A 26,103-nucleotide genomic window follows, 5' to 3' on the forward strand; every position below is an offset into this window, starting at 1 on the left:
ATCTCACCAAAACAGGTAACACAATATGGTACCGGCGTTACCCTGCGGACCCAATAATACGTGCCCACCCCCCGAGAAGGTACCATTCAACAACTGACATTTACGAATATCATTTCACCAACATCTTCTTCTCAAACGACTCATCATCTCTGTAAGTATTCGATCTACGATTTCAATCACTCCATATAATCTCAATCCAATCGATGCAACCAATTCAATTTCCTGTTCAATCTCACCATTTATCATCAATTAATCCTCTATAATCGACTAGATCACAAATTAGGGTTTTAAATTTCAAATTCTGATCGATTATAGCAAAATTCAGTCTCAGTTATACCGATTTATCCTTTCAGTGAATGTTAATAGCTAGTTAATTAGATTATAATCGAGATTAATATCACGGATCTGTGTAAACGATCCTTTTGATTCAATTTGATTTAATGAATATGATTTGGATTTGGATTTGTAAAGTAGTTTTCAGTTAGTTTGTGAATTTAGGATATGACTGTGTTGTGATTATTGTTTGGATCTGAAGCAGGTTGTAAGTGAGGGTGTTTTGTAGAAGATAGACAGAGATGAGTGAGGTGTTTGAAGGATATGAGCGGCAATATTGTGAGCTGTCTACAAATTTGTCGAGAAAATGTAACGCGGCTGGTTCGGTTCTTGATGAAGGTATTTGTCGTTTTAGCGGTTTTTTTAACAGATTTTGACATGTTTGTGTGTATTTTCTTCCAATTAAGATTATGTTATATAGTTATATTATTATTTTGATCTGTAGATTATCATTCTTTTGTTTAGTTTGATGTTCGGGGGGTGTTAGTTATGGATTATATATATAACTTTTTTTTTTGGGAAACGAGGGAATCCCCCGGGCAAACCTTTTATTAATAATGTTCAAAAACGAGATTACAAACAAAGAGCATTTGGCCACGGCAACTCGCCTAAAAACCAAATCTCAACAAAAGAACACAAAACGACAAACCAACATACAAAGAACACCAAACAAAAAATGAAAAGAAGCTAAACTCCACAAGCGAGGTCTCTAGCCGACTCATCCGTTTCGGATTCAACCTCTATTTCATCTTCAACATTTGTTTCAACCATAGCTTCCTTCACCGGGTCAAATTTTGTAAGCATAAAGTAATAAGCCTTCAATTTTTCCGACCATGAAGAAAATACCTCATCCGGTGGTTGCGTACTTGTCTCATAGAATTTACGAACCATTAACATTTCTTTTTCCCACAACCCGTGCTCGGTATCGAAACAATCTTCTTCATCCCGTGACGTACCAAAACTATTCGTAGTGTTGCATGTCGGCCCAGATTGTGACCCGAACGAATTCTTTGAAACATCATAAAAGCCACTTCCATAAGATCTTTGGGCTTTAGCTTGCGAGCCCACTTTCTGTTTCATAATAGGCTCCAAAACTGATGGGCCAGCCTTTAAGATTGCGTTGATGGGCCAGCAGCCGAAGTTGAGCCCATCTTTGGATCCAAAGAAAAATCCCCAGCTAATGGATCCGGTATAGGCTGAACTGGGCCAACCTGCGTTACACCTGAGCCCAGTTTTGAGAACCCAGCCGATCCCACAGCTGAGATAGCATCTTTTTTAGGCCCATTAGCCTTTAATGGCTTAAATTCATTAAGCCCGACAAAGGAAGGACCAGGCTCAGATTTGTTATGAAGCCCAGCAGCCATATATAACTTTGTTATAAGCAGTTAAGCACTAAGCAGAAGTCAATAAGTTTATTGAAAACAACTTATTTCACACGAAGTGTAAACGTATAATTTTGTAGTATGCCAAGGATACTAAGGATGAAAGAAGCAATCTCAAAACTTTTTATCGAAATCAACTTATTTCATTCTAAAATAAGCAAAGATAAGCACTTTTCTTCATCCAAACGCTCTAATTTGCTTATTTGCTTCAGTAGCCTTACTTTGAGTAATGATTCTTCGGCTTTCAGCCATCTTAAACATGATTAGATAGCGGGAATGCGGGATCAAGCAATAACAGTTTTTTTACTTATTGTTTTTGTACACTGTTCATGTTGCAGGGTAGTTATATACATGGAATGTTTGTTAGTAGAGGATATACTAATAGTACATCATAACACATAATCAACATCATATTAGGACATCAACATATTTTTAAATGTGATAACAATAATGTTTGAAGGTCCACTTAACATCTAATTAGTGTGTATAAAACACGTCTCAAGGGTATCTTAGGCATTTGACTAATAATCATACACTTCTGATTTTAAATTCACGAACTGTCTTGATGTGGGAATGAATGCTGAGCTTGGATGTATAAACTCGCTCTCACTTGTGAAAGCAATATCATGCTGTAATCCGTGTTATATTGCTTACATTGGAAACTGATTTTTTACTTGTAATTGTGATGATACGAAGAGCAAAAAAGCAAAGAGATAACGGAACTACAATCTGGATTAGATGAGGCAGACGTTCTGGTAATAATTAGTCATTTAACTTTATTTTTCTGCAAAGCTTTCGATGATTTTGGTTTATAATTTGCATGTGACAAATTGTTCCAGATAAGAAAAATGGATCTTGAGGCAAGAAGTTTGCAGCCAGGTGTGAAAGCAATGCTACTTGCGAAGCTTCGTGAATATAAATCTGATTTGACCAAATTGAAAAGGGAAGTCAAAAAACTTGCTTCTGCTAAATCCAGTCAAACCGCACATGAGGAATTACTTGAGTCTGGATTGGCCAATGCTCACATGGTAAATTTACTGTTTTTAACTTTTGTTGTATTTTTACTAGGTTGAAAACTGTAGTTCTTAGTTTACTCTCTATATATTGTTTCCTATATGTTTAATTTGCATATACACGAACATAATGTTAAAAAGTTAATTTTAAGATTAATATTTCTTCTGTTATTTTTTATATTAACCAAGGATTCCGTTTTCAAACTATATTTGAGATTTTGTGGTATTACATCCATTCTAATTTTTTATTTTTGACAAATTTTTTTCTCGTTATAAAATGTATTTTTATCCTAACTTATTGATTTAATTTCATTAAGATGTTTATTTATGCATTACAAACAATACTTTCGATAGATTGTAATGACCTGTATCTCATTTCATCATATACTATCCCGAAGGTTTTATCTCCCTTAAAATGAAAATATCTAATTCATCTCTTTTATGGTCAATTGACATGTGAATCTGGTTTTTCTTCAAGATGGTTAAACAAACAATGCAATGATAAGATACGTATAAGATCTAGGAGGTTGATTCGTAGATATTCAGTGTTCATGCGAACTACTGAATAAACAAGTTCCTGAGTTTTGACCAAATATGTTCTAATGGAGTTTGAATTAATGAGTTTCATTTAAAATATATACATCCGAATATGTTTTCACTTATATATAATATTACAGGCATCTGCAGATCAACGAGAAAGACTGACAATGTCAACGGAGAGATTAAATCAATCTAGTGACAGAATTAAGGAAAGTAGGAGAGCTGTATTTGAAACAGAGGAACTCGGAGTTTCAATTCTTCAAGATTTGCATCAACAACGAGAAACTCTCTTAAATTCTCATGCAAAGGTATTCTATAAGCTACAAATGTTTTAGTATCCTGTGGCACTAAATGAGTGGGTGAGAATGTTGGGTGGGTTGGATAACGGGTCAAAATGGTTGCGGGTGAAAGTTAGCTTGGTTGACCCACAAACACACTTAGTCCTTTTTCTTAACTTTGTACAAGTAGTTAATGTGTTAATTATGATTACAATAATAATCTTAAAGTTTTAATAAAAGCAACCTATAAGAAGTTGTGTGCATTGAAAATAGGCTTTCAATCGTTCCACCCGTTTGACCAGATCCTCTTTTAGCTAACCTTTTTATTCGACCCGTTTAAGATAAAACTCAACCAAAATCGACCCATTAACAAAGTAAATGGGTCGAAATTGCTACCTATAGTGAAAACAAAAAGAACCAAACATCTTCATATCATGAGTCATGATTCGTCGTTCATCTCTCCTCACATCAATAACCAACATTAGCCCAAAAAAGAATTTTTTAACATCTAAGCCCCCAATGTCTTTTTTCTAACTCTTTTGGCCCCTAACGTCTTTTTTTCTAACCCTTTTGGCCCCTAACATTTAATGGATGGGGTTAGTGTTAGGGGCCAAAAGGGTTAGAAAAAATGGGGCTCAGATGTTAAAAAATTCTTTTTTGGGCTAAAAGGGTAAAAGTGATATAACAACAGGGGTCAAAATCGTAATTTACTCTTTTCTTTTTTGCATGTGTTGATATTTGTAACACTTGTTGTACATGTTTGGTCAGCTCCATGGTGTAGATGATGCCATTGATAAGAGCAAGAAAGTGTTGACATCAATGTCAAGAAGGATGTCCAAGAACAAATGGATCCTTGCATCTTTGATTGGAGCCCTTGTGCTTGCAATCATCCTTATCTTGTATTACAAGCTTTCTCATTAGCAAAATCACATTTTACCATATTGGATGTACATAATCAAACATATTGTTGTTTTAAACCTTGTGTTTGGTTGGTTGTTTAGAAACCATCTCTTGTTTGAACCTTCGTTGTATAATGAATATTAACTTTGATTTCTTTTCAAACATGATCTGGTTATGTTGTGTGAACTTTTTGCAAAAGAGGCTTTTTTTTAGTTGATGACATCTGTGAACTTTTTTTATTTTTTAATAATGGGGTTTTGGCTATCTCAAAAGAACTTGAACGAGCAAACAAAAGTATAAAGTATAATTCGACTCATACCACAACTGTTGATAGGGTTCCAGAAGAGGAAGATGGGTCATTAGGCAAATGTTATAAAGATAAATGTTATATGCTTCCTAAAGATAAAGGGGTTACTTTTTTTACTATCTTAAAGTAGTTGAAATTGAAAAAACATCAAATTTAAATTCTTTTTTAGTTTTTATATTTAACATACAACTAGTTTTTTTTTTTTTTTATCCATCATGATTTAATTTTAATGCTTAAAAAATCTAGATACAAAGTTTTGTTTATTTATTTTTTGTACTTTCATATAAATCTTATTGAAAACTAAGTTGCATAAAAATATAAATAATAAAATGATTATTAAATTTGTTAAGTATTAAAATATTATAAAAAATAGATTATAAATTTATTAAAAAATTTAGAAAGGAAAAACTAATCATATTTACTAATCAAAAAGGCCTGTAGTCGTCTAATCATATCTAAGTGGTGAGGGTTCACTTCTCATTATGGTTAAAATATAGTATTTAGGAATATGCTAGTTTGTCGTTAAAAATCAGATGACATTTAATTCGTTCTTTGAGACAACCAATGTAAACTTTTTAATATCAACTCTTCAACTATCTCCCTCAAAGGAACATCCTAGTGGGAAAGGCAGGTGTGGTGTTATGGAGCAGTTCATGAAGCTAAGGTGGCTTCGTGGTCGCTAGTGAAACGTCGCCCCCTTACCATGGTTGTTGCGTTTGTGGTGATCTCCACGATCTGCCGATAATATATATATAATTGATTTGAATGGAGAATGGAGGGGATGGTGACCACATCCGTAGATAGTTAGGGATGACAATCAAACCCGAACCCGGTGGGTAAACCCGAAACCCGACACATTTGGGACGGGTTTGGGAATAGTTTTTATTTTTTTCGCGGGTTTGGGACGGGTTTGGGATTTAGTGATATACCCGTTTACCCGACCCAATTACCCGATAAAGTGTACCCGTTTACCCGATATAATTTCTTTTATATTATTAAATATGTATATATATGATACATCCACCATATAGGTATTTTATTCCGTATATATTGTAGTTATTTGATATATATTTTTATAGTAACAATACAAAATGTAACCGGTTAGTAGATACCCGATAAATACCCAATGAGTTTTGAGATAAGTATAGCCAACGAGTAATCTTTTTAAATTAATGGGTTTACCCGAAACCCGCGGGTATACCCGATACCCGATGGGTATTTACCCGCTAGAAACCCGGCGGGTTTTGGGACGGGTTTGGGACAAGCTTATCTAACCGGGTTTGGGTTTGGGATTACCTAAACCCGTCCCAAACCCGACCCATTGCCATCCCTATAGATAGTGAAGGAGAGATGATCAAAGAGGATGCTAATGTGACACTAACATGGAGGATGATGATACAGTGGTCACTAGTGTATGCATTGGTGACCATACCTCATAGCTTAAGCGGTTGCAAAGTGTATGCATTACTGTATGTGGTGTTAAGACTATTTGATGTGGGGTGTACAGGGGGGGGAGCCTCTCCACCACTCCGTGCTAGGCGTGGATGGGCGTGGCCCCAAAGGGGCTTAAAGATTTCGACGAGCACGGGGCATGTGGTTGTTGAATGGAGGATGATGGTGATTGGTGGGTTGAATGGAAGATGATGGTGATTAATGTTTTTCTAATTACAATAAAAAAATAAAACAAAAAATTCCCCTTACCCTTGTCTAGAGGTGCACAAATCGGGTTAGGGTTTTAACCCGAATCAGGTTTAAACCGGTTTGTGAAGGTTAAAAATGTCAAACCAGGTTGATAGTGAAACTGTAGGTTCATCCTGGGTTGGTGGTTTGTAAAACTTAACGCTATGAAACCAATTCGGGTTGGGTAGGATCGGGTTGGGCTCTCAAACCGGGTTCAACCCTATTAACTTTTTTCTTACAAAATATAATAAACATAAGAGTAAATTACAAGTTTTGTCCTTTATCTTTACATCAAATTTTAGGCGCTGTCCTTTAGCCAAAAAGTTGAAAGGCGGTGTCCTTTATGTTGCCAAATCTTGCAAGTTTTGTCCTTTTAGCCAAACCCAGTTAGATTTTTTGGTTAAATCTGGTCACTCAAGGGCATTTTAATCTTTCTACCCCATTTATTTAATATTATCTAAAAATAAAACAAAAAAAATTAAAATATTATTATTATTATATAGAGTAAATTACTGACCACCATCACACCACCCTTCATCACCATCACCACCACCCTCCACTGCCGCCACCACCACCACCGCCACCACCACCACTACCGCCACCATCAAACACACCTTAAACCGCCCAACATAACAATCTAGTGAAGTCCCTATCTCTCTTCTCTCTCTCTCTAATATAACCTGTCACCACTTTCCACCACCGTTCACACATCACCGCCACCATAAGCATCCATCTACAACCACCACCATCGTTCATAAATAAAAACCCCAAATTTCAATTATGCAAAACAACATAAAACCTAACAAAAACAGTTATTTTCGTTTCATAAATTCTACCTAAACCAAAGTGACATTCAATTCAACTCCTAACCAGAGATCTAAACCTCAAGTAACCGTACCAAAAAAATCCACAAACAACATAAAACCTAACGCAACCAGTTATCTTCTTATCATCAATTCTAAAAGCAGAACTTCATTGAAAATATTTCATCAATTCACAACAAAACACACAAAATTCTATCAATCATAACAAACAAACCTCATACATTAAGCTGATCGGTATACCCCTTCCTCACAATCTCACTCTCATCACAAAGCTTATCAAAGAACAAGAACCTTCTCAACCCATAAACCCTCACAAACTGCGATAACGAAACGAATGACAACGTCGCCACACTGCTCAGCGACAGCTGCACCAGCTCCGATCACAGACCTGTGTCACCGTCTCCGATCTCCGATCCGATCTCAAAACCAGAAAAAAATCACATGCGGTGGTGACGGTGGGGCTATGGCGGTGGTGTGTCGGTGGTTGGTGATTTGGGGGTGGTGACGGTGAGGCTATGGCGGTGGTGATTTGGTGACTGGTTATGTTAGAGAGAGAGAGAGAGAGAGAGAGAGAGAAGAGAGAGAGGGACTTCAACTTGTGAGAGATAGATGAGATATTATATATATTTTTTTTATTTTTTAATTTATTGCAAACTAGTCCCTAAACATATGTTTTTACACAATAGTCCCTGAAGAGATGAAATGACAACAATACCCTCATGTGCATTGCACATGACCAGATTTAACTAAAAAATCTAACTGAGTTTGGCCTAAAGGACAAAACGTGCAAGATTTTGAAAACACAAAGGACACCGCCTGTCAAGTTTCGGTTTAAAGGACAGCGCCTGCAATTTGGGACATACATAAAGGACAAAACTTGTAATTTACTCTAAACATAATAACTAAAAGCGTATTATATATTTTTTTATTTAAATCATAATATCAATATCATAAGAATTGAGTCTGTGTCGTAGAATTGTTTTGTATTAGTTGCATTTAGGTGGGAGATTAGGAGACTAAGAATTGAGTCTCTGTCATAGAATTGTAAAATATTAAAATAATGTTTTGCTTATAAGAAAACAATCACAATGTAATAAAAAAATTAGTTGACTAGTTGGTATCAATTGTCACGAAAAAAATTACTAGCAAGTTACTTTTACAATCAGTATTTATCCCTTGAAACATAACATAGTTTGTTTACTTGTTTATTGAGCGGGCTCATGAAATACGGTTCAAACTGGTTTGACAAATCGGGTTGTGTTATGCGGGTTACAAATTGCCGGATTAAAACCAATGTGGCTAAAAAATATCCAAACTGGGTACAACCCCAAAATGGTTCAAATCGGATTGACTATAAATTGGGTTCAACTTGGGTTCGGGTTTTGTAGAGGGAAAATGCCCCCTCCATCTTACTCACCATGCTAACCAAAAAAAAAAAAAAACTATTCGAAGCAGGGATGAGCTCGGTACCGATTGGTACCGAACCGGTACCGGTACCAAGAATCCCCAAAAGTGGGTACCGGTACCAAATATACCTGGTACAGTACGGTTCGATTCGGTACCGGTATTTGAGGGTAAAACCGATACTGAAAATCTCAAAAGTCGGTATCGAAAATGTACTCGGTTCAGTACGGTACCGGTTACCATTTGCCCATCCCTAATCCGGTGTGTGTGGGTGTGTTTTATTTTTATTTTAACAAATATTCTAGTTGTCGTTGATTTGTAAAATTTCGGTGGTTTGGAGTTTGACTCGTGAGTCGTCTGCATACATAAAAATCTACACCAACCAACTTCCTTTCGTTTCACTCCGGTGGTCTTTCAGTCGTTCACGTCGTCCGCCATCGCCCCCAACTGTCTTCCTCTGTATATATATACTTATACAAACCCCCACACGCCTCACACACACACACACACACCTAATACGCATCTCTACAATGGAATCTCTCTCCTCCGTATCCACCTCAATCGTCCTACCCCCCTTCCACCACCACCACCACCGCCGGAGACTCTTCCTCCGATCATCTTCATCTTCCTATCCTACTTCATGCCTTCATTCCGATCACCGGAATCCTTCTCGTTCAGTGTCTCCCCTCGTGACTCCTTCAAACCCTAGGTTACAATTACAACCGTTTGGAACCAGAATTAACGGTAAATTGAACGCCGTCGGGAACCGAGGAGGATCGGATAACGGAGAAGATGACGACGATGAGGTGGATAAGGCGTTACGATTGGACGGAACGATTCCTGGCTCTTCTAATGAGTTTGTTGAGCAAGTTTCGTCACGTGCTTACGACATGCGACGTCATCTTCAACAAACTTTTGATAGCAGCAGTTATGATGGTATTATTCAATTTGATTGTGTTGATTCTGCATCTAATTGCTGCAACTGCATAAGGCAACATGTAAAGTTTGAAATGAATTTTAGGGTATGTTTGGCATCGGTCTTAGTTTAATTTTTGTTTTTGTTAAAATCATGCTGGATGTAGTTAGGGTATGTTTAGCATCAAACTTTTAAGAGCTACTAGCTTTAAGCTTTTAAGAGAAAGATCCTACTTAATAAAAAGTCTGGTTTGGTTGACGGCGCTTGAAGCTTTTAGGTTAGAAGCTTGAAGCTTTTGGTTGAACGCTCCTACTAGTAGCGTTTACAAGGAGCTACAAGCTTTTAGGGAAAAAAATGACTATTTTGACCTCTAAAGATAATAAACTTTTTAATGTACAAACTTTTTAAATTTTAGTTATATCCATTTTAGTCATTTTATACATTTTATTAAAAGCTTCAGCTACTCTGCCAAACACCAAATATATCTAAAAAGTTGCGGCTGCTAGCTACCAGCTACAACTACTAGCTACCAGCTACCAGCTTCCACCACCAGCTACTTTTGCCAAACATACCCTTAAACTAAAAATTAAGTACAGTTAGTTGAATAAGTAAATATTTTATATTCTAGTTTTGCAAATAAAATACTCCACTGTTTTGTTTTGTATTGTATTGTATTAAACTGTTGATATAAGGAAGTTAAAGTGAAAGTGTCTTTTTACAAGTTATATTTAACTTGAACAGTTTGTATTTTTTGATTCTTTGTTTATTTTGGTTATTATGTATTACTTGAGCAAAAAAGATGTTAAATTTACATAGAAGAGGAATTAAGTAGAGTGTAGACATGTTAACACAGTGCTTTGTTTTACAAAGCGCGTATGAGGCGGTGGGAAATACACCTCAGGGTATGAGGCTGCACATCTTGCATATGTGGGTCAAATCTGCTCAAAATCGGGTTTGGAAGAGGCTGATATGTGAATACGACCAAAAAATGAAAGATTTAAAATGGTTTACTTGATGAATAAGGTTGATATGTAAACGAGATGAGAGAGATGCAACTTTAGGTTGTACGTAGCGCATTGCCTTGCTTACGTGAAACTTTTGCATTGTCTTTCAGGACCTAAATGCCTCGGAGTACCTCACGCTTATTAAAACCTAGATAGAGCAGTCACGTTATAACTATTTCCTTGGATATTTAGGAGTTCATTAAAGTTGTTCCCATGTAATTCGGGAAAAATAAATTTGTTTACGAGCTTATTTTATTAAAGAATAGAAAAGAAAAATCAGTTTCCAGATTTATATTCCCCCTGCCTCACTTGCATATTCTTCTCTTTTATTAGTTATGGAAATAAACTACAATGATAGGCAATGGATTGATGTATCCATGTGCATATCGTTTGTTTTAGTTTGCTTATTTGTCGATTATCCTCCATAAGTCCATATTGAACATTTTGCAGATAATCCCAATCTAATAATATCTCTTTTTACGCCCTATTGATTCAGTATTGGAAGCCAACCCATGGAGAGAAGATTCAAAAGCCGTCTATGTATTAACCCGCAGGGAAAACCAGCTTTGCACGATGAAAACCCGAATGAATCGCAGGTGTGACTTCCGTTTTCTTATCAATGCAATTGTTTGTATGTCTTGCGCTTGCACCACCTTCTCCTAGGGTATATTTGTCGACTTAGCACAACAAAATAAACAGATTCTACTATTCTAGAAAGTTGGGATCTTGGTTTTAAAGTGCGCGCATCAGGAGTGCGTAATGCGCGATGCGCTAGCGCATTAGGTGATACGATGCGCTGCGATTACATGATGCGAGGATGGTGCGCTCTAAATCACAAAATGCGCTTGCATGATGCATCCTGATGCGCACATTTTTCTATAATCGACCACTATAGAGTAAAAATGTACAATGAGGCAATGAGCTTATACAATGTGCTTAATAAGCTTGTACAATGAGCTGATGAAGTTCTTAAGCGAGTTCCTACATAGATTCATGTACCTTTTGCATAGACTACTTGCACACATAAGAGTTCAAGGCTTATTATGGTTAGAGTAAATTACGTTTTTGGCCCTTGTGGTTATATCACTTTTACTATATTAGCCCAAAATAAGAATTTTTAACATATCTACCCCGATGGTCTCTATAACTAACCATTTTGGCCCCTAAGTCTAACCATTTTGTTTTGTCCCCCATGGTCTCTATAACTAACCATTTTGGCCCCCATGATCTCTAGACTTAGGGGCCAAAATGGTTAGTTATAGAGACCATGGGGGCAGATATGTTAAAAATTCTTATTTTGGGCTAATATAGTTAAAATGATATAACCACAGGGGCCAAAAACGTAATTTACTCTTTTATATTGAACTTCTTTGATGGTACTAGAGATATTTTTTTGTATTTATTTGTTTTAATCTCTAGATTTTTAGTGCTTAAAGTTAACAAGCAAAAATATTATCTATAAATAATCTTTTAAATAATAAATGCCTAGCATACGTGATGCGTGCGCATTACGCATCAGATTTTGGGATCAAAACGCATCGGAGCACATCGCGCATTTTAAAACCAAGGCTGGGATTATTTTTTTGCCTCATTTTTCTTTGTATTTTAGCATCTTTTTCTCTCTTTGTGTGCAACAGGCAATTCAATAAATAAATGTTTAGGTGGCATTTTTGACCCATTTACTTATTAACGGGCTGTGCTATATGTTATATGGGTCAAATGGGCCAAATCTGAAAATTTAGCTAAAAGGGGAACAAGGCAAACGGGTTAAAACTCGGTCCAAAGTCTATATTTAGTGCACACAACCCCCGAAATCGTTGTTATCCATATATCTGGATAACCATTGTAGTACTAATCCTTTGTAATTATAATTAACGCAAACCTGTTATGACCCGTTCTCCGACCCACCCATCTAGCAACCTCTTAACATGGTTTGCATAACAGTGAAGTTGAAAGGGAACTCGGGATGCTGTTTTCCAAAGGACGCAAGTTGAGAAATCAAACAAAGAAACCAAGTGCCACCAAGTTCCAGATGCTTGTTGAAGACGTGAGAGATGGAGTGCTTGTAAGTTGTCCACCTTTACCTTAACTTTCACTCGAAACTCGTGATATAAAATGATACACGCAAAATAAACTTATGATATTTTGTCACCAAAAGGTATTTGAAGACGAGACTGAAGCAGCAAAATATTGTGATCTGCTGCAAGGCGGAGGCCAAGGTTGTGAAGGAGTTGCGGAGGTTGAAGCCTCATCGGTAAGAATCATTATTAACTTAAGAGTAAAGTACACGGATGATCCGTGTGGTTTACCAAAATTTTGGATTTGGTACCTAGCTTTCCAAAGGTACATGGATGGTCCATGTGGTTTGCACTTTGGAACGCATTTAGTCCCTAGCCAATAAATCTAAAAGGTTTTAGCATGTTCAAGTTGGGGACTAAAGGCGTTACAAAGTGCAAACCACAGGGACTGTCCATGTACTTTTGGAAAAAAAAAGTGGGGACTAAATGCGTTACAAAGTTCAAACCATAGGGACCACCCATGTACTTTTGAAAAGCTAGGGACCAAATCCAAAATTTTGGTAAGCCACAGGGACCATCCGTGTACTATACTCTTTAACTTAATTTTGTTTGCTAACTAGAGTTTGCAATTTTAACCTGTTCCCTTATGAAATAGGTAGATTTGGGTTATGTTTCTTCTCAAACATGTCAACTAAAAAGATTTAGCAAAAATGGGAACTGGGTTTTAAAAAGCGCACCTAGGCGCACTAAAGCGCAGGTCTCAGCGCCTCAGGGTAACTGAGGCGCGCTTTTTCCACAAAGCGCAAAAAAGCGCATTTTTTTGGGTTTTTTGAGGTCTGAGGCGCGCGCCTTATGTATTTTGGGTGTTTTATGTTGTTTTTATGCATGAAAGTGTTGGACAATAGGTTTTTTTGGCTTGTACATGTAGGTAAAATCATAAATAAACCTTAGTTATAACTATATTTTGGATAAGGAATGCTAAAAACCTATGGGATATATAAAAAATATATATATAATCTTCTTGCGCCTCGGGTACGAAAAGCCCACCGCTTTTGCGCTTTGCGCCTCATTTTTAAACCTCGTAGCTTTTGTGCGCCTCTCACTTTTTAAAACCAAGAATGGGAAATGGGTCAAACGGGTCAGACACGTCCAAAGTGTATTTATAATGTTTAATTATTAGTAAATCGTTATATATAAAAGCTTATAATTTTATTTTATTAATAGAGTCTTTGTAACTGCATCTAACACATTAACTATCTACAAAGAAATAGAAAATAATTCAGTTAGCCTGATATGACCATTAAAAATGGAGTAAATTGTCATTTTCGTCCCTGAGGTTTGGCCACTTTTGCGACTTTCATCCAAAGGTTTGTTTTTTTCGCATTTATGTCCTCGTGTTTCAAAATGTTGCCATTTCGTCCCTAATCCCACGAGGTTTGGCCCTCAGAGACGAAAATGACAAGATTTTGAAACCACAAGGACGCAGATGTGGAAAAACAAACTTTGGATGAAAGCCGCAAAGGTGGCCGAACCTCAGGGACGAAAATGGCAGCTTGCTTATTAAAAAGGACATGGAAAATTGCACATTTTGGTTTGCACACGTCTTGACCCATTGACCCGCCCATGTTGCCACTTGTAATTACAATTCAAGTATCAAGAAGGTGTTTGGGATTGCTAATCAAGACTGTTCATCTGCCTTTTGCATTTTAGTGAAATAAGCTGTTGCTAGTTAGCAATTGGAATTTGATTTATGCCAATGTAACTATAAGTTAAAAAAGCAATGATTGATACATAAAATGAAATTGAATGATGCAGGTATTTGATATGTGCCGGAAGATGAGGGCACTTGCTGTTTTGTTTAGGAGAGGAAGAACACCTCCGCTACCAGAAAGCCTTAAGCTCAACTTAAGTGCTAAGAAGCGCTCCCTTGAAGATCAAGACCCTGAGGAGGATTTCATATGACAAAACAACAAAATCTTATTACATATAAATCCACATTCATTAGTAGTAAAGAATTTGATTAAACATATGAGGCGGGATGCAAACAGTTGAACGTCAATTCATTTGCTAATGGAAGTGCAGGACCATTAACAGTTTATTACACCAAAACACGACTTACTTTTGCTTCGCATATGTATCATTGCTCTCTAATCAACAAGTGTAGTTATTTAAAGTAAGTGTATTTGGCCTACAAAAAGGTTCCAGTCTCTTAAAAAGAACTCTTTGAAGCCTTTTTTTCAAATAAAAGTCATCACTCATAAACAGAAGACATGTCTGTAGAAAATCATAAAAAGAACATGTCCAAACATGATCAACACTTCAAAAACAAACAACAAGGGGAATGTCAGAGAATAGTAATCAAGTTTTAAAAGTGTTCTAATTAGGTCACTCGTATCGTTTTTGTCCAAATTAGATAACTTAACATTCAAATCGAGTCATGTCATTTTTTCTATGTGTCAAGAAAAAGATGAAGAATAAGATGTTGGGGTCGGATTATTTTAATATATGAAATTATATTTATTAAAAATAAAAACACTTTAATTACATTAAAAATTAAAAAAACAAGTTACAATCCACGTCATCACTCGAAGTTAGCATCATATAAAAGGGAAAAAAGAAACAAAAATCCACATCACCATGGTTACTTATGAAATGGATGAAAAACCTCTTAATTTTAATGAAAAATGAATGTTGAGTGACCTGATTGGAACACTTTTGAAACTTGAGTGACCTAATTGAAACACTTTTAAAACTTGGTTACTATTCTACAAAGTTACCCCTTTAGAGTAGTTATGGCTGTTGATTAAAGAAATGAACATAATGAACTAACTCCATTTGAATAGAGGGGTTTTGTTATCAAGATAATAAAACAATCTATTTTTCAATACAAATTGTGCACGTCAAGTTCCTCCACTTTTCTTCATTAATGTTCCAATTACGTTGTTCGATTAATAAAAGTACCCATAAGCGGGTTGTTGGGTTGTAAGCAAGTTATTGGTAACGTGTTTAATGGTGAGTATGAGTGTGACAAGTATGTAATATGGTGTGACAAAACTAACATTATCATGACTAACCACATAAAATGGAAGAAAAATTATAATCTTAATTTTTTTGTCTAGATACGGATCAACCCGTTTTTATAAGGGTCAACCCGAACGCGGCCTGTTTTTAATAAGGGTCAATCTGAACACGAACCGTTTTTTAAACCACGTAATAGTCGACCCAAAACCTTTTTTTTTCGTGCCGTGTCAAGAATTGCCGCCCCTAGGTTGACCACCTTTCGTAACTAGTAGTTTCTTTTTTAATACAACTATAAATGATTAATGATCGCAATTAGGGGTGTGTATGAGTTGGTTTTGAACTCATACCGAACTAAAACCAAAATTTCTAGGTTTTTCAGCTTTAGGAAACCAATCAATTTAGGTTTTAAAATTTTAAGGTGGATTGGTTATGAGTCGTTTTTCTACTTTACATCTGGGCTTGATAAAAAAAAGCTCAAAATAATGAATTCCACTTGAAAATTCTTAAAAAGAAAATAAAATAAACGAATATTAGATTTACAAAACGCCTACATCTGTTTCTTTTTTTTTTTTACCTTCAACTACAAGCCAATTTCTTGATGTTTTGTCAAGTAGAAGCAGTAGGATCTTTGGGTTGCACATTTTGTTCAAGAGCTTCCTCAAGATTCAACACGATCTCCGCAAACGCTACAACACCGCCACATCCAAATAAGAGGATGGATGTCAGTCACAAACCAATAAGAATTATTAACTAATAATTCATATACTTAAAAAGGCTTTGTCGATGGACCTAGCCACTTGTTGTCTTGTGATTGGTCACGTGAATTTTACTCCTTTTACACCTAACTTTGGTAATTAACGTGTTTGGTCCTTCTACTTTAACTTTCTTAATATACATGTTTAGTCCCTCTATTTTAATAAAGTTTTTCCCCCATTAATTAACGTTTCTTATATACATGTTTAGCCCCTCTACTTTAACTTTGCTAATATATATATGTTTAGTATTACTCCTTTTACACCTAACTTTGGTAATTAACGTGTTTAGTCCTTCTACTTTAACTTTCTTAATATACATGTTTAGTCCCTCTATTTTAATATAGTTTTTCCCCCATTAATTAACGTTTCTTATATACATGTTTAGCCCCTCTACTTTAACTTTGCTAATATATATGTTTAGTCCCTCTACTTTTATTCATTGTATTTCACCTTTAGTGTTTTTTTTCTTGCTAACATGACGAACCAAACCAACTCCAACTGAACAATATTGTTACCGGCATCGGTATTATCAGAACTGGTATTTGTTTTTTTCATTTTACTATTTCGTCTTTTAGTGTTTTTTCCGATTCGTACGTTGACATTTCGATGTTAAATAGCTATTAAGATGACATTTAAACTTTGTTTGGCCCATTTGAGATAAAGCACAACCCAAAGTGACCCGTTTATAATTAAGATCACTAATTATATACAATAACAAACGAGGAGATAGAATATAACCTTCAGGCAAACTCAAGGTGCGCAGTGCAGCTTCTGCGTAGAATAAACGCATGGGACCCGCGTTGTTTCCAAATGCTACTTTTCCCTTTTTACCCCTGGCTGGGGACTTTTTTGATTGGCTCATGGGCCATGCCACAACACTTATACCAGTTGGAAGTATAGACAACAGGTCTGCATATCTAAGACTCACCGTCACCTTGCTGCAAGAATTAGCCAAATTAATTATTTACACATATATAAATCATGTATTAGAATAAGTAAAATGTCATTTTCGTCCCTGAGGTTTGGCTACTTTTGTGACTTTTGTCCAAAGGTTGGTTTTTCCGCATCTGGATCCAAAAGATTTGAAATCTTGCCATTTTCATCCAACTCGTTAACTCCATCCATTTCTCCGTTAAATGAGGGGCATTTCCGTCTTTCTAGACATTTTTAATTAAAAAAAAACAAAAAACACTATAAGAAATATAGATCCACCTCGGCGACTTTCTCCCCACCCAAACCCTTTAATCATCACAAAAAAAATGTTTAAAAAGACGAAAATACCCCTGACTTAACGTTAAAAAATAGATGGAGTTAACAAGTTGCATGAAAATGGCAAAATTTCAAACCTTTTGAATCCGGATGCGGAAAAACAAACCTTTGGATGAAAGTCGCAAAAGTAGCCAAACCTCAGAGACGAAAATGGCATTTTACCCTATTAGAAATATGTAAATGCATAACAAGAAATTACCAACCATTCAAAATCTTCTAAGAAAAATTCAATCATATGATATGGAAGACTATGATAAAGTTCTCCGATCTGGTTACCATACAAGTCCTTTATAAGACGAACCTATAACAAGTAGAAAATCAGTCATACAAAAATTAAAGAGTGAATTTCAAGGATTATCCTTTATCTTTATATCCATTTTCAGGCGCTGTCCTTTATGTTTAAAATTGACGAGTTTTGTCCTTTATGTGTTCGTATTATACACGTTTTGTCCTTTAGGCCTAACCCAGTTAGTTTTTCAGTTAAATTTGGTTATGTGCTTTGCACATGAGGGCATTTTTGTCAATTCAAAGGTTGCAGAAGCTTTGAGCTGTAAATCTGCCGTTGAACTTACCTTTGAATTGACAAAAATGCCCTTATGTGCAAAGCACATGACCAAATTTAACTGAAAAAACTAACTGGGTTAAGCCTAAAGGACAAAACATGTATGATATGAAAACATAAAGGACAAAACTCGTCAATTTTGAACATAAAGGACAGCGCCTGAAAATGGATATAAAGATAAAGGATAATCCTTGAAATTCACTCAAAATTAAAATACCTGGTAAAATATAAAAAAAATTACCTGTTCTCGTCTATCAACATATGATTGCAAGAGTTCTCCAATGTGATCAATAAATTTCTGAAAAAAGACACAAGTATTAAATAAGATTATAAAAAACAACATGAATTGAGGGGTGTTATTAGAATTAGTGAATTACCATTGCATTTGAAGATAAAAGATCGGTTTCTGCTTCGCGTAATGGCAAAAAGAAAGGAATAGTGTGTTCAAGGACGGTCATCTTTTCAAGAAATGACTTGCTTTCAAGAACACAGTGATATTGTTCACGTGGCTCACCTAAAAAACCATATAATTAAGAGTTAATTACAAAAATCGTCCTTTATGTATGTTACTCATTGCAAACTGTGTCCTTTGTCTTCAATAATTACAAAAAAAACGTACTCGATGTTTGCAAACCCTTGCAAGTTATGTCCTTTAGCCCTAACTCAGTTAATTTTTTGTGGTTAAATCTGACCAAATGGACCCCACATGAGGGTATTTTGGTCATTTTACTCTCATGTGAGGTCCATTTGTTCAGATTTAACCACAAAAATACCCTCATGTGGGGTCCATTTGGTCAGATTTAACCACAAAAATTAACTGAGTTAGGGCTAAAGGACATAACTTGCAAGGGTTTGCAAACATCGAGTACGTTTTCTGTAATTATTGAAGACAAAGGACACAGTTTGCAATAAGTGATATACATAAAGGACTATTTTTGTAATTTACTCTATAATTAAAGATAAACGAGTTATGATTTATAAGTTTGCAACATAAGAAATGAAATCCGACTGTTTACCAGCAAAAAATGTATCGTATTGTATGCCAATGCGTGCTCCTTCCAAACAGCAAATTACCTGTTAAAGGAGACGTGGACGTTAACATATAGACGGGCATCCAGATGCTATTTAAACAAAAACTATATATTAAAATCGTGGTCTAGTTGTTAAGAACATGAAAATAGCGTGGTTACTGGTTACTTTGCACAAAAAAAGAAGAAGAAATACCTTGTTTCCAACTTTATATGTAACTTTGTCATGAAATTCACACATTGGCAGCATGCTTGCATCCACAGGTGACGACTGCATTGCCTTTCTTTCGGCCTCCATATGAACCTGATATAAAAATAAAAACATTTTTTTATAACAAACAGAGCTAATTATATGTATTTATTTAGGAAAAATAGGATATCAATATAAGGGGCTGTTTGGCAACATCTGAATAGTTAAGTGCTGAACCAGTAAGAGGTCTGAACCATTAAGAGCATGTATAATGCTTAACCGTTCAGAGGCAAATGTCTGACCAATTCAGATTAGAGGTCTTAACCATTCAGACTTTGTATAAATCTTAACCATTCAGAGGCAAATGTCTGAACCATTCAGACCTCTGCTCATGAAACAAACAGTCTGAACCATTAAGTGCTGAACCAGTAAGAGTAAGAGGTCTGAACCATTAAGAGACTCATTAAGAGGTAAACAAACAGCCCCTAAGATGAATAAGAAAAGGAAGTCACACCCGTTCCCGAATAGTTGCTAACAACCCATCATTCCACTGTTCGTTGTCTAAACAAACCTCTGAGAATAAAGGAAGACAATCTTAGAATAACCAAAATGTGACAACAAAAGGGAGAAACAAAATATGTAACTATACGTCTATACCTACCTTGAGTTTGGGATGCACGTGCAGCTTCAAATTCCCTTTGTAGACGCTCAAAAATCATTTTATCAGAATCCCTGATCATTTTTTATTTAAAAAAAAACATAAATTAATAATAATCATGGTTTTAAAAAACGCTTGAGGCGTGCGCCTCAAGGTGCGCCTCGAGGCGAAACGGCCAAAAACGAGTTTGAGGCGCGCCTCGTGGGGTTTTTACTGCATATGCGCCTCAGAGGGGCTGAGGCGCTAAGAAAGGTTGCGCCTCAGGTGCGCCTCATTGGATTTTCATAGTTGTTTTTGATGTTTGACTTTGTGTCAATTTCAAGCATTTCATGTCTTTTTTATGTATGTTTTTGATGATTTTGATGAATCTGATGATGCAATTAGTTAGTATTATCATTATTTTTATAATATATATAATTTTTATATTTATTTATTAATACTGCCTCGGCCTTACGCCTCGTTTCGCCTCGAGGCTTACGCCTCGTGAGGCGAAGGGAAAACGCCTCGAAACTCGTTTCCGTTCTTTTAAACCTTGATAATAATATAAGTAAAATATTCCATATGAGCGAAGCAATATTTGAAACTGACGGTATAAAGGTTGGAAGTAGAGGTCAAACATTAATACATTATTATATGCTAGAAAACTGATATTAAGTATTTGTAATGGTTGATACCTAGAAAGGCGTTCGGTGAGTTCTGCATGCCTTTTGAGGACACTTGCAACTGACAAAGGAAACAAGTGTGATTCTTGAAGTCATAAAAAATAGTAACTTGATCCAAACAAAAAAAAAAGTATAAGATGTACATCTGGCCCTTGTGGTGTCTAAATGTATATCATCTTCCTGCATATAGTCCTGTGGTACAACCAAATTATATAAACAGAAGTTAGAACAGCTGTATTGTCAAATGCATCGAGTGAAGAAAATTTAAAGATGATTGTAGTCAAGCTAGAATAAGTTTGAAAGAGAATATTTGTTTTAAGAGTGTTTGGAATTTCTGGAGCTCAAAAGCATTTATGAGATCATTAAAAAAAGTGTTAACTTTCGTTTTGCTCCCTGTTTAACGATTTTGCTCCAATAGTTTAAAAATAGCCATTTTCCTCCCTGATCTTTCGAGTTTGTCGCCAGTTTGCTCCCCGGCTCTAACTCAGTTAAAACGTTCAATGAAAAGTAGGGGTATTTCAGTAGTTTACTCCCTGGCTCTAAATTAAAACGTTTAGTTAAAAAGTCACGGTAGTCGTGGTCGGCAGGTGGTAGTTGCAGGTGGTGGTGGATGGTTGTGGCCGGTAGAAAGAGTGGTTGGAAAGATGGGGATTAGAAAAAAATTACTTATATACATGTAAATAAACAAATATAGGTTGATTTGGGTGAAAAGACTTACATGCCCTTGCTTTTATCTATGAAATTACCAAAATACCCTTCTAGTTAATGGATTTTTTGGATGGAGTTAGAGGCGGGGAGCAAAATGACGATAAATTAGAAAAATCAGGAAGGAAAATGGCTATTTTTAAACTATTGGGGCAAAACCGTTAAAATGACCAAATCACAGGGAGCAAAATGGAAGTTAACTCTTAAAAAAAAACTTCAATTATGCAATGTATGATGCAAAACTGAAATAGAATATCAATTGATATATAACAAAATGGACATGAACACAATGCTAAAAGAATGCAAATTGTTACCACTTCTGCCATTTTATCGGTGAATCCTCAATAAGAACTTACTGCAAAAAAATAAAGAAGAATTAATAAGCAAATAATAGTAGAAAATTGATACAAAAATTAGTAGTGTCTCTACTAATACTAGTAATTTTAGCCACATAAAAGAGAGAAAAGAGAAAGTAGCACTAACCAACTTGAAAGTAACTATACGCTTACGCTCTCCCAAACACGTATTCGTAAAAGAAATAACTAAAGCTAAGGCAAAGAAAGGCGTAGGAAAAAGAGAAGGTCCTAACGGCAAAACTAAAACAGATCTAAACGCCCCACTACAAACCCTAACCTTTATCCGTTTTCTCCACGAAATCATATCCCCGATCACGTCATCGGAGAGGTGCAAGTGTTAACAAATCCTGCCTAACCTGCTTATCTCATGTCAGTTTGGGTCTGCCTGTGCCTAAACTAAGACACTTCCATTAAGCAGCCAGGGGTGAGCAACTTTAGGTCCGGACCGAAAATAACCGAGAACCGAACCGAAAATATACCCAACCCGACCCGAAACCAAGTACCTAGGTATTTAGATCGGTTCCAATTTTTCATATAAAATCGGGTCGGGTCAGTTCTCGGTTCTTTTCATGGTGAAACCCGACTTGGACCTATGGACCGGAACCGACCCTATATTTAGGGTAGTGAATCGGTTCTGTATTTTATGTTTGATCGGTTCTCGGGTCGGGTCGGGTAATGGTCGGGTAGGGACGGGTTTTTCCTTTTGCTCAACCCTATCAGCAGCAAACTCACTTTTTTTTTTGTTATGATTACATCATCAAGCCTTCTCATTTTGCTGGTCTTTCCCTATCTTTTCTCATAATAATGCATACTGTTCATACATGACCACTTTTCCAGCAGAAATGTCTAATAGGTTGAAGTATTCCGATAACAGGTCGATGTATTAAATCAAAGACAGAAACTAATAACCTTCATCACCAACAAGCAAATGTGCATGAAAGGAAATAAAAATTGTTACTATTTAGAAAGAAAAAACAAAAAGAAGAAACCGAACATGTGCCCATGGCATAGTTGTTAATGGCGAATAGCGACAAATATGCTACATAGGGAACAGCGATAAATAGCGGGCGGCTATTTTATAAATAGCGATACACTAGAAAAAAAAAAATTAAAATTTATACGTATATTATATCAAAATACCTTGGTATGTATGCTATTTTACATGTATATTTAACAAAAGCCTAAAATCCAACTATTTTATAGTTATCTTTAATTGCTATATCGCTATCTATCGCTACAACCCTAATAGCGAGCCTCGACCTATACGCTACGCAGCACGCTAAAGCGATCGCTACACTCACTATTCCAACTATGGACCATGGACAATAAGATGATTGATTAGATTCAGGATTTTCTTGGACAAGAAACCGGATGCACACCCACCCACTCACAAATCCATTGCCTCAAAGGAACCTCAACCCAAAACCTAAGGGTAGCGATTACTTTATTATTTGTACCAATGGAGTTAACGGTTTCTCAGTATATTTTAAAATACAGGCTGATACTAAAACTCTTCATAAGTCATCCCATGCTTATAGATAGTATAAAACAAAACACGCAAGGGGATCATGAAAATGAGAACGCCGTTGTATGTCATGTGTGTACCAGATAAATGATGACAGCCAGTAGCTCAAAGTAACCAGAGTCTGGAAGTTACTAACTTGTAGTTGTATAGGTTTTCCGTTATGCAGTTAATGCGGTAAAATATCAGATATCTGTCAAGGACCGATATTTGAGATATAGGTTATCTCACCATCTCGGTGAGATATCGGTAATTTTAATATAATGCAGAATTTATATATATGGCAATTTAACCCTAATAGTTCAGTGATATATCGGTAAAATAACGGTCAAATATCGGTGATATATATGGGTCAATATCGCCAATAATATTGGTACCGATATTTGACTAGGGAACCGATATAACCGAAATATCACGGATATTAACTGCATAGGTTTTCTTTTATACAAGAAGATCATATCAATACAAAGCAACAGATAAGATAGTTCATAAACACTAGAGGCAAATCACAGTTGACAACTCAATTACTAACTCACTTTTTTTTCTGGTATATAATTAAGAGTCCTATAATAGTTTTGAAGTTTAATATAAGTTTTGTAAACCAGTAGTTAGATTTAACCATAGTCACATAATTCGCTGGTTTTGGTTCGTCCGATCCAATTCGCGTTTCCGACGACCATAAGAAAAAACAATTCAAATGTAATAGAGAAGAGATGGTGGCTAATCGAACGAAGCATACCTGCTGCTGCTGCTGATTGAACCTTACCTTCCCTGCCCTGCCTGCTGAATCGTAGAATGAAAAAAGATGGAGCCAACAACAGGGGAGATAGACAAGAGGACGACGGCTGCTTTAGTTGTTTAGGGTTATTTTTATTTTAATTTTAATTTTTTTTATTTTTTATTTTTTTTGAACAGCAAATTTGGATCACTGACGGACCATTGGAGTATCATCGTGCCACCAGCAGAACCACCCGATCATATCCATCTCCACTAGGCAATATAATGCCTATGCAGAACCACCCGATCATATCCATCTCCACTAGGCAATATAATGCCTATACACCAATTCAGGAGGAAACCCAATAAATCTGGGAAAAACCCCCTTTGTGGGAATCGAACCCATGACCTAATGGTCATAAGCCTTATCCCACCACCAAGATACCACTAGGCTATAATGCCATGGGTTATTTTAATTTTTATTTTAACTAGTTGATTTTTCGCGTGTTGTGGCGGGGACCTAATGTCTGCAAAACCGCATGTTGGCAACGGCAAACAGATACCAAATATCAAAACATAAATAAAAATGACGTGGTAACGATAGTAACTTCGTTCTAAAAAAAGCGATTTTAAATAATCTAGCATATAATAATAGGACTCACGCGTCCTACATGTTGGAAATTCGGTTGTTTTCAGTTTAGTTATTATGGTGCTAACACGTTAAAATATAAATGAGCTCGGTACCGGTAACGGCACTGAAAGTACAGATCCGGAAAATCATCGAAATTAGGTACCGGCACCGAAAATGCTCGGTACCATACGGTATGGTATTTGAAGGTAAAAATCAGTAAATACAGGTATGGTGCTAGACCGGTGTCGAACCGAAAGTAACAATTCTGAAAACGACAAAAGGTGGGTACCAAATTGGTACCGAAAATGATTGGTATAGTAAATTTGGTACCGATACGATACCGGTTTGATTACAGGATTTGATATGATTTGCTCACCAATAATCTAAATATCCAAGTTAATTTTACATGCAACAATTCATTCATTATAAAAAAAAAAAGACAAAAAGAAAACAAAATAAGTTGTTGTGTATATAATACCTCATTCAAACGAAATACAGTTACTTACAGTGTGTATGAGAAGTAATATAAACGGTTCAATTACTTGCGTTGCTATAGGATTTGATGAGCTCGGTACCAACTGGTACCGAAAATATCGTTACCGAAAATCCCAAAAAGTGGGTACCGGTACCGAATATACCTGCCACGATACGGTTCGATACCAGTCAGTACTGGTACGGTACCAGTATTTGAGGGTAAAAACCGGTGAATACCGATGCCGAACCGATACCAAAAATGTCAAAAGTCAGTACCGGTTCGGTACCGAAAATATACCGGTTTGGTAAATTTGATACCGGTACCGGTACCCGATACCATTTGCTAATCCTCTTGATGATGTTACTGTTCATTGTGTTCTAATTTTAATATATAGATAAAGGTAATTTTAACTCTCTATCTATACCCAAAAAATAAGAATTTTTCCTCCTATATTTATAGGTAGACCCCTAAAATGAGGGTAATTTGATCTTTTAACAAAATTATAGATAATTAGTTACACTTTTCCTCTCCCCAACAAACTTATAATTCTTTTAGGTATTCTTTTCATAAAATATGATGTATTAAAAACCTTGAAGGTACCATGACGACATTCTAATTTTTTTCGACGTTTCGATGTTTGTCTTGGTCAGTATTGACGTACGGATTAAAATGTACAAATAGATGACGCCGTAGTGTACAACTGATTAATTCACTGAGAAGCTTCTAATTTTTTTAGACGTTTCGATGTTTGTCTTCATATTCTTTGGGCCTATGTTTGTTTAGACAAGGCGATTTTAATTCACTGAGAAGCTTCTAAAGGCTGGAGATAATGTTGTTTTAATGACAAAGGGGATTGATGACATGGCACTCAAGGTATAATTTGAAGACTCCATGTCTTTCTTTGTTGAGGCTGTGGGAATTGCAGTTGACGCGCGCACAAGGAGGATTTACGC

General features: G+C 36.0%; 3 protein-coding genes across 5 annotated transcripts; 2 read left to right on the top strand and 1 right to left on the bottom strand.

Annotated features, from left to right (window-relative positions):
• LOC110895668 (vesicle transport v-SNARE 12) lies at positions 1–4,632 on the top strand. Of its 2 annotated transcripts, none has more exons than XM_022142993.2 (6): positions 1–151; positions 539–672; positions 2,412–2,470; positions 2,555–2,743; positions 3,406–3,576; positions 4,315–4,632. In XM_022142993.2, exons 2-6 carry the CDS (start codon positions 576–578, stop codon positions 4,465–4,467), a joined length of 669 nt encoding a protein of 222 aa, XP_021998685.1. In that variant the 5' UTR covers positions 1–151; positions 539–575; the 3' UTR covers positions 4,468–4,632. The 2 variants fall into 2 exon arrangements, with proteins under 2 accessions (XP_021998685.1, XP_021998686.1); XM_022142994.2 differs by having other exon boundaries at positions 31–151; positions 536–672.
• Positions 4,633–8,957: 4,325 nt separating this feature from the next.
• On the top strand, positions 8,958–14,739 carry LOC110895667. Its single transcript, XM_022142992.2, has 5 exons — positions 8,958–9,597; positions 11,078–11,177; positions 12,526–12,646; positions 12,740–12,835; positions 14,415–14,739. Exons 1-5 carry the CDS (start codon positions 9,192–9,194, stop codon positions 14,559–14,561), a joined length of 870 nt encoding a protein of 289 aa, XP_021998684.1. The 5' UTR covers positions 8,958–9,191; the 3' UTR covers positions 14,562–14,739.
• On the bottom strand, positions 14,282–24,206 carry LOC110895666. Of its 2 annotated transcripts, XM_022142988.2 has the most exons (14): positions 24,067–24,206; positions 21,764–21,804; positions 20,888–20,936; positions 20,757–20,805; positions 20,086–20,156; positions 19,939–19,997; positions 19,431–19,538; positions 19,223–19,280; positions 18,584–18,720; positions 18,448–18,504; positions 17,848–17,945; positions 17,114–17,313; positions 16,195–16,306; positions 14,282–14,541 (listed from the first exon to the last, which is right to left on the bottom strand). In XM_022142988.2, the coding sequence occupies exons 2-13, from the start codon at positions 21,773–21,775 to the stop codon at positions 16,227–16,229; spliced, it is 978 nt and encodes a 325-aa protein (XP_021998680.1). In that variant the 5' UTR covers positions 21,776–21,804; positions 24,067–24,206; the 3' UTR covers positions 14,282–14,541; positions 16,195–16,226. The 2 variants fall into 2 exon arrangements, with proteins under 2 accessions (XP_021998680.1, XP_021998683.1); XM_022142991.2 differs by lacking the exons at positions 14,282–14,541; positions 16,195–16,306; positions 17,114–17,313 and adding an exon at positions 17,320–17,532.
• Positions 24,207–26,103: the final 1,897 nt, after the last annotated feature.

The sequence above is a fragment of the Helianthus annuus genome, chromosome 12, assembly GCF_002127325.2.
Source record: "Helianthus annuus cultivar XRQ/B chromosome 12, HanXRQr2.0-SUNRISE, whole genome shotgun sequence".
Lineage (NCBI taxonomy): Eukaryota > Viridiplantae > Streptophyta > Magnoliopsida > Asterales > Asteraceae > Helianthus > Helianthus annuus.